Source organism: Pseudophryne corroboree, chromosome 12 (assembly GCF_028390025.1).
Source record: "Pseudophryne corroboree isolate aPseCor3 chromosome 12, aPseCor3.hap2, whole genome shotgun sequence".
In the NCBI taxonomy this organism is placed as follows: Eukaryota; Metazoa; Chordata; class Amphibia; order Anura; family Myobatrachidae; genus Pseudophryne; species Pseudophryne corroboree.
This window is the reverse complement of record NC_086455.1, coordinates 149,068,080-149,075,477: the sequence shown is the minus strand read 5'-3', so window position 1 is coordinate 149,075,477 and position 7,398 is coordinate 149,068,080. Positions and strand designations below refer to the sequence as shown.

The following is a 7,398-nucleotide window of genomic DNA, read 5'->3' as shown; positions in this document are numbered from 1 at the left end:
ACCAGGAAATATTACATCTTAGCTATGAGAAGCCAAATTGAAAATAATTGATATGAAGTGTACCAGAGGTTGCTATTTTTTACTCAAAAAGTTTCATATACTTTTTTTTGCATACTATATCTTTTTTTTAATACTTTGATAGAAATTGTGAGATAATCTCAATACAAGTTAGCAAAGTTAAATATAATAATATTTATCGAGATACAATGACCATGTTGTAAAATGTTTTGTTCTTGTTTACAAAGTGTATAAGTCAACCGAATACATATACCAAAACTAAAAATGACAGAATTTTATGGGACAAGTTACTGTAATCACTAAAAATAATCTGCAGTATATAGAGATATAGTCTATGTAATTTACAGTATGTGTTTTATATATATATATATATATATATATATATATATACTGTATGTGTGTGTATGTGTGTTACATTGAAACTATATTTATTAGATGGTTTATTGAATTCTTTAAAGCCTTTTTTACATCCCTATTTCTAAAGGTATAAATAAAAGGGTTAATCATAGGTGTGAATGCTGTGTACATAAAAGCAATATATTTGTCATAATGGCTTCCTTTTGGTTTTACATACACAATGGTGCCTGTTCCATAAAATAGAGTGGCTATGATGAGGTGAGATGTACATGTAGAAAATGCCTTCTGTTTTCCTTTCTCACTCTTGATCTTTGAAACCATCATTATTATACGGATGTAGAATCCTATGATTGTAATAAAGGTCAGAGCACCATTTAGTAGAGCAACTGCACTTGTAGATATGTTGCTAATAAAGGGATCAGAACATGCTAAATTCTGCAGCGGAGCCAAGTCACAGATGAAGTGGTCAATCTCATTAGGACCACAGAAGTCCAAATGCACTGTGATGATAACTGGGACAAAAATAATAGCAAATCCTATGATCCATGGTAAAAGTGCCAACTTAATACAAAACGTAGGTGTCATTATAGCTTGGTAGTGTAAGGGATTGTTAATAGCTAGGTGTCGGTCAAAGACCATTACTACAAGAAGATAGCATTCAGTTGCACCCAAGGAAAGGAAAATGTACATTTGAGTAAAGCAGTCAGTGAAAGAAATAACATTATTAGCTGAAATCAGATTGGCTAACAGTTTTGGGACACTGACAGTCACAAGTACAATTTCTAAAATAGCGAATACACTAATAAAAAAATACATTACGGTATGAAGAGAAGGATCTACTCTAACAAGAACAATGATAGCAACATTCCCCATGATACATGTAATGTAGGTCAATAGAAAAACAAAGACAAGAATATTCTGGAATTGGTTCAAATCAGCAAAAGCCAACAAAATAAAATATTTTACTGTGGTTTTGTTAGTTTCCAACATTTTTTACTAAAAGGTACTGTACTTAGAAGAAAAAAAGGTCAGTTTCAAAAAGTTTGTAAAGAATAAACATTCAATATTTGTCAGTTTGTATGCCTTTACTATTTAACTAAATGCTAATCAGTTGTATATATTACCTTATATTCCACAAGCCAATTATTATTTTTGTAAAGGACATGGAATTGTACTACTAACACTTTCATATAATACCATGTGGTGGTGGTGGTGGTGGTGCTGCTGATGATGATGGTTATCATAGTCATCCTCCTCCTCTTCATTAACAAACAGTATATGATGTATATGATGACATTCATATTAAATAATATAATTTGCAATTGACCCCTATGCTGCTATAGTATTGATGCCATTACTTGATGTTTGAACTCACCACAGTCCAATATCAGGGATTTTATATGCAGTAACAACACAAATTATACCTTCTTTTTAGACATTTTTTTTTTTGGTCCTTCTAAAAAAATTTCTATTGAAATTTCAAGAAAGTGAACTACACGAAATCGTAATGAATAGTTTATGTGCTAATTTCTGCCACCAATGTGTAATAATTTTATAGTAACTCAACAAGCCTTACTACTTTTTAAACAAAAAAAAAAATCTTACTGCTTTAAATAATAATACCCCTTTTACACCAAAAACCCAGGTTTCCAGATACAGTTCCAACCTGGGTCAGACCAAGGTCAGACCCTCTTTTTACTGTACTCATTTAAAATAAGGTGCAATATTGTTAAGAAGGCAATTGACAAATATACAATAAAATTAAATGGCAATTATACATCTGTTACTCCAACAAATTTATTTTCTTTGTCAAACACAATCACTATGATTATGACTATCATGACTATGATGTGAGTAATGATGTAATACAGGTTGAGTATCCCATATCCAAATATTCCGAAATACGGAATATTCCGAAATACGGACTTTTTTGAGTGAGAGTGAGATAGTAAAACCTTTGTGTTTTGATGACTCAATGTACACAAACTTTGTTTAATACACAAAGTTATAAAAAATATTGTATTAAATGACCTTCAGGCTGTGTGTATAAGGTGTATATGAAACAGAAATGAATTGTGTGAATGTACACACACTTTGTTTAATGTACAAAGTTATAAAACATATTGGCTAAAATTACCTTCAGGCTGTGTGTATAAGGTGAATATGATACATAAATGTATTTTGTGCTTAGATGTAGGTCCCATCACCATGATATCTCATTATGGTATGCAATTATTCCAAAATACGGAAAAATCCGATATCCAAAATACCTCTGGTCCCAAGCATTTTGGATAAGGGATACTCAACCTGTAATATATAAGAGGTTAGTCAGGAGAATAATTAAACACAATGCTTGTAACTAATACCCCTTGTCCACTAGCTCAAAAAACACGGGTAAATGCAAGGGGGCGTGCATTTACCCGTGTTTTTTGCTAGTGGAAACGGCTCCCTCAGGAAAAACCCGGATCAAGTGACCCGGGAATCCTACCTGGGTAGCTACCTGGGTAGGACACGGAAATGATCCTGGTACGGTGTAGTGTAAATGGAAGTTGTGTCGATGCGACGCGGCTCCTGTTTACACTGTATGGAAGGGTGGCGCTGGGAGATAATGTGTTCTCCCAGCGCCACCCCTGCCGCGTCACCAGTAGCGTTACCAACCCGGCAATACGCCGGGATGGTGACTGCTGATGGGAAAGGGGAGGATGTGGGTCGCAGCCGGGTAGCACCCGTGTCAGGCTCCCGGATGCGACCCGCATCTTAGGTGGAAAAGGGGTATAACTTAGGAACTCACAATAATAAATCATAGCACAAAAGAAAGAAAGAAAATCTGTCAATTTTATAAGTGGTGTATTTTGATTTTATTATGATACTTAGGGGGAAATATATCAAAGCTTGGAGAGAGATAAAGTGGAGAGAGATACAATACCAGCCAATCAGCTTCTCGCTGTCATTTTACAGGCTATGTTTGACAAAAAAATGAGAGTTATGATATGATTGGTTTGGTTCTTTTTTCCTCCCCAGGCTTTGATACATATTTTCCTTATTATTATCATAGTGTATATACTGTATACACAATTCTATCAATATTATGTGTTACACAATGGTTATAAAAATTGTAAAGCATTATTATGGGACATTTTGTATTTTACTGTTCTTGTTATACTGGTTACTCATACTGGGGAAATAACTATATTTACTAAGAACACAAGAGAAGAATTTTATGGTTAAGTAAAACAGTTACAGTATAGTAGGTATAGAACACAATTGTGGAAACATTTCAAATACAGTGTATTCATGTTTCTGTCGCTATATAAGTAGAATTCTGTATGGTGTGTAGATAAGGCACATGGTGTAATTACATCCATTTTAAATTAGATGCAAACAAATGTGTACACATCTTCAAATAGAAAATTCTTGCAGAAACTTAAATTGAGTGTGTATATTTGTAATAAAGTGTAAAAAACTCCTTAAAAAAAACAAACCCAAACTTTATAAATGTTTCAACACTCAGTTATTACATTTTAGAAAGCAATGTACCCTATTTCCCTATTTCTCATGTGTTAATGCACATTAACAGAATAACTAATATATATATATATATATATATATATATATATATATATATATATATAAAAAATAGATCAAAGATGCTGTTACAACGTGAAGCTAGGTGGATATTTCTATTGGACGCTTTAAATCCTCGGGGGTTAAATGAACAATCAGGTTTCAATAGCTTTCTTTAAACTTTCTGAGCATGTTCTATATTGTCTCTGTGTATTTAATAAGTAATATATATGCATTTTGTAAAGTAGAAAAGCTGTGCAGGATTGCATGACTGTGCTGCATATTGTATCGTATTCTATCAGTGTATCAACTGTCTCCATGGTGATGGGCGCACTGGGTGACGTCATTGGAAAGCGTCAGCCTACCGGAAGTGGAGCCAGTGGCGCGGACTTTGATGGTGAGGGGAGCACATATAATGGTGAGTGTTTTTATATTTTGTTAATGCCCTGACGAAAATGCGACAGCATTGAAACGTTGGCTTGCTTTAAGTGGCTGCGTCTGTGTGGTTTATTCTCCTGAGTGCCGCCGAAATTCTACATATATATATATATATATATATATATATATATATAAAGCTTGTAAAAAAAAATGTATAAAAGACACATTTCTAAGGGCCTAATTCAGACCTGATTGCTCCTGCAGAGGTTTGCAATTGGACAGTCGCCGTCCAGACAGAGTGAAAATCCTCCCCGTGCAAGTCTGCGTACGCCATGCGAAAAGCTTTGCAAACGTCAGTCAGCTGCAAATCCGTTCGAAACTCACTCACCATCTAATGATTTTTCCAGTCTGTGCAGTCTGTGTGTAGCCCAAGACTTTCTCCTACAGTGCGAAAGAAACAAGCTGATCGGGCCGGAGCTGACGTCACACACGCTCCCTAAAAACGCTTGGGAATGCATGCGTTTTTCCAGACACTCCCAGAAAATGGGCAATTACCACCCCCAAACATCTGCTTCCTGTCAGCCTGCGTTCGCCTAGCGATCAAAAAAGTTGCTTGATTTTTTCACAGTTTGAACTCACACCTGCATATTACGATCCGTACACATGCACAATCGTTCGATAATTGGCCGCCTCTTGATTTCGCACAACTGCGATCAGGTCTGAATTAAGTCCTAGGTCCCTAAAGTGCATATTAGTTGTCATACGTTTTTATGCAAGAATACATTTATGAATGAGCCCTTAATGTGGAAATTAATAACTTTCAAACTGTAGCAACTTAAACACATAGCAGCAAAACAACTGCCTAAACCCCAATATACGTGTTGTTGTTTTTTAAACCACTCTTCCTTTCATAATACTGTATGCTGCTTTTAAGGGCATTCATCTCAAGTTTTTATATTTTTATACAAAGATTATTGAAGTATTTTCCTTTCTCCAGCTGTGTATTATGTAAGCCAACTGTAAGAAGTCTGTGTTTTAGTTATAACAACTCTAAGGCTGTTGGTGACCAATAATCAAATAAATCAAATACATTTTATTGGTTTCTACTTAGCAGAAAACATAAACCTGCTTGCTGCTCATCCAGACAAATTATTTTTTCTGTCTGCTACAAGTTGCTAACTAAAAGCAAACCACAAAACTACATTTCTAGTTATTATGTTCTTAACATTAATTGTAAAGTATTTAAATGCAAACATATACTGTACCTTAAGGACAATCTGTATTTGTTTTGTGCATAGTATTAAATAAATAACCAAATTATTTATATTTGTCATATATTGCAAATAGAAAAATATTTTGTCTATATCAGCCTAGAAGAAAATTGAAGTGACTATACTATACCTTTGAGGTACAGTTTCTGTTATGTATATCTCAAAAGAGAGGATTGGTAAAGGATTTATATAAAAAGTTGAATTTTTTTGCAGTGATAGAGCCATGCAATGTAACAACCTTATATAGCCCCTATTATAATGTGCGCAAATGATAGATATTACACAGGGGAGAATGGTTTCTATTGATACCTAAAATAGCTCTCATTATACATTAATTTAAGTACTTAATTATGAGTTATGTCTTAGGAATTCTCTTATTGGCTGTACATTTTCTTTTGCTGCTGTAAATTATTTAAAATATTATGAGAGTACTGCGGGATTCAAAATAAATTACGTTCACTAAATCACACACTACAGTGTAAGTTGCTTCAGCAATTTTAATAGCTACAATGGATCTGATACATTTTATGCTTACAACATAGAAATAAATAATCACATAATCCAAACTGATCAAAATAATGGTACAGATTTACGTTAACATGCCTTAACTTTAAATAGTTATGTACAGGTTGAGTATCCCATATCCAAATATTCAGAAATACGGAATATTCCGAAATACGGACTTTTTTGAGTGAGAGTGAGATAATGAAACATTTGTTTTCTGATGGCTCATTGTACACAAACTTTGTTTAATACACAAAGTTATTAAAAATATTGTATTAAATGACCTTCAGGCTGTGTGTATATAAGGTGTATATGAAACATACATGAATTGTGTGAATGTACACATACTTTGTTTAATGTACAAAGTTATTAAAAATATTAGCTAAAATGACCTTCAAGCCGAGTGTATAAGGCGTATATGTTACATAAATGCATTCTGTGCTTAGACTTAGGTCCCATCGCCATGATATCTCATTATGGTATGCAATTATTCCAAAATACGGAAAAATCCGATATCCAAAATACTTCTGGTCCCAAGCATTTTGGATAAGGGATACTTAACCTGTATTATATTACAAATACCTTATTTGCAGAAATATGTGTTGTTGTTTTTTTACGCATTTGCTGCTGATATTTTTTTCTCCCTTGCTAAGCTTATTTGGGCATAATCACCTTGCAGTTATAGCTTTGGTATAAACCCATTTTTATAAAACAGCAAAATCACGGTTACAGGCATTATCCTAATAAAATAAGCACTTGAAAATAAGGCTTTACATAATGCAACCTGCAAATTGCATAATTATATAGAGACCGCAAAAAGGAGAGAGAATTCACAAAAGCAAATATATTTACAAGGGCTATCAGTGAATGAACAGAGGGACGTGTTAGCAGAGATGGGGAGTGCAGAGACTAAAGAGTTAAGTACAAAGACACATTTAAATGATGAGAGGCTGCATTAAGGTCTGATTGAGCATAGAAGGTCATTTTCAAGTTTGAGAGCGGTACATGAGTAAATGTCAAACAATGCATTGCAAGCAGGGGGTGTGCGCCGGGCCAAATCTTGGGGTTTTGGTTCTGTATCTTCCTCCGTGTTTTGGATCTGGATTGGTTTTGCCAAAAACCGCCCTTGCAGGTTTTGGTTTGAATCTGTATTTTTTTTTAGAAAAATCATAAAAACAGCTAAAATTACAGAATTTTTACCTTTTTTTTGTTCCTAAAGTATTATTAACCTCAATAACATTAATTTTCACTAATTTCCAATACATTTTGACCACCTCACCAACATAGACCAAAGCCTAGCTAAGCA

The 7,398-nt window shown here is 34.0% G+C and overlaps 1 protein-coding gene across 1 annotated transcript; it reads right to left on the bottom strand.

Annotated features, from left to right (window-relative positions):
- Positions 1–429: 429 nt before the first annotated feature.
- On the bottom strand, positions 430–1,365 carry LOC134980762 (olfactory receptor 6N1-like). Its single transcript, XM_063947721.1, has one exon. The coding sequence runs from the start codon at positions 1,363–1,365 to the stop codon at positions 430–432; it is 936 nt and encodes a 311-aa protein (XP_063803791.1).
- Between the last annotated feature and the right edge of the window lie 6,033 nt (positions 1,366–7,398).